We start from the raw sequence: 839 nt of genomic DNA, 5'->3' as shown, positions 1-839 counted from the left end.
TTTTTTTCTCTTACTTAATTGGTCTCTCAGAGTTGGTAAGACAACTCCCACCTGTTCATGCTCTCTGTATGTGTGTATATATATCTCCTCAATATATGTTCCACTCTATATGCATCCGAAGAAGTGGGCTGTAGCCCACGAAAGCTTATGCTCTAATAAATTTGTTAGTCTCTAAGGTGCCACAAGTACTCCTGTTCTTTTTATGATTCAATCAAGTCTTCCTGACTAGTGATTTAAATCATGATTTAAACCAAATCCACCCTGTGCTCTTGCCCCTGGCCCCTTCATTCCCCAGGGGGCCCACAAATATGCTTAGCGCCAGGCCCACAAAAAGTGACTCCGGCCCCATGGGGCTGCCCCCGAGCGAGGACACAGGGCCCGGGGGAGGAGGTCGGAGGGTCCGAGGCGAAGCCGGCCCCGCTCGCTCACCCACCTTCCGCTTCCCACCGTGCCAGCGTGGCCGGCTCGCTCCGGCTGACGCTGCCCAGGAACTCGGCCGGGACCGGCTCCATGCTGCGGCCCGAGCGCTCCGGGGGCCCCCGCTCCGCCGCCCGAGCCTCCGCCGCCGCCCGCCGGCAGTGCGCGCCCAGCTCCTCCGCCGGCAGCAGCGCCAGGGCCGCCCGCAGCGAGTCGCGCTCGGCCGGCGCCAGCTCGGCCCAGAAGCGCAGCAGGTGGGACTGGCCGGCCCCCGCCAGCCGCGCTCGGAGCTCCTCCGGCGGCGCCATGCCCGGCTCGGGACGCGCCCCGGGAGCCGGCTCCAGCCCGTGCGCCTTTGCTGCGCCTCGCTCGCCGCTGGGAGCCTGCCCCGCCTCGCCCCCGGCCGCCGCTTCCTGATCCGG

General features: G+C 65.1%; 1 protein-coding gene across 2 annotated transcripts in view; it reads right to left on the bottom strand.

Moving 5' to 3' along the window:
* UAP1L1 (UDP-N-acetylglucosamine pyrophosphorylase 1 like 1) overlaps nt 1–839 on the bottom strand; it is a 26602-nt gene extending 25763 nt beyond the window's left edge. The window contains exon 1 of one of the 2 annotated variants that reach the window (XM_034793810.1): nt 434–839. In XM_034793810.1, coding sequence (XP_034649701.1) covers nt 434–725 — 292 coding nt within the window. In that variant the 5' untranslated portion in view covers nt 726–839. The remainder of the gene's footprint in view (nt 1–433) is intronic. The other variant, XM_034793809.1, reaches the window with a different exon arrangement.

The sequence above is a fragment of the Trachemys scripta genome, chromosome 17, assembly GCF_013100865.1.
Source record: "Trachemys scripta elegans isolate TJP31775 chromosome 17, CAS_Tse_1.0, whole genome shotgun sequence".
Taxonomy (NCBI): Eukaryota; Metazoa; Chordata; order Testudines; family Emydidae; genus Trachemys; species Trachemys scripta.
Note: the sequence above shows the minus strand (reverse complement) of the source record. Positions and strands in the feature narration are given on the sequence as shown.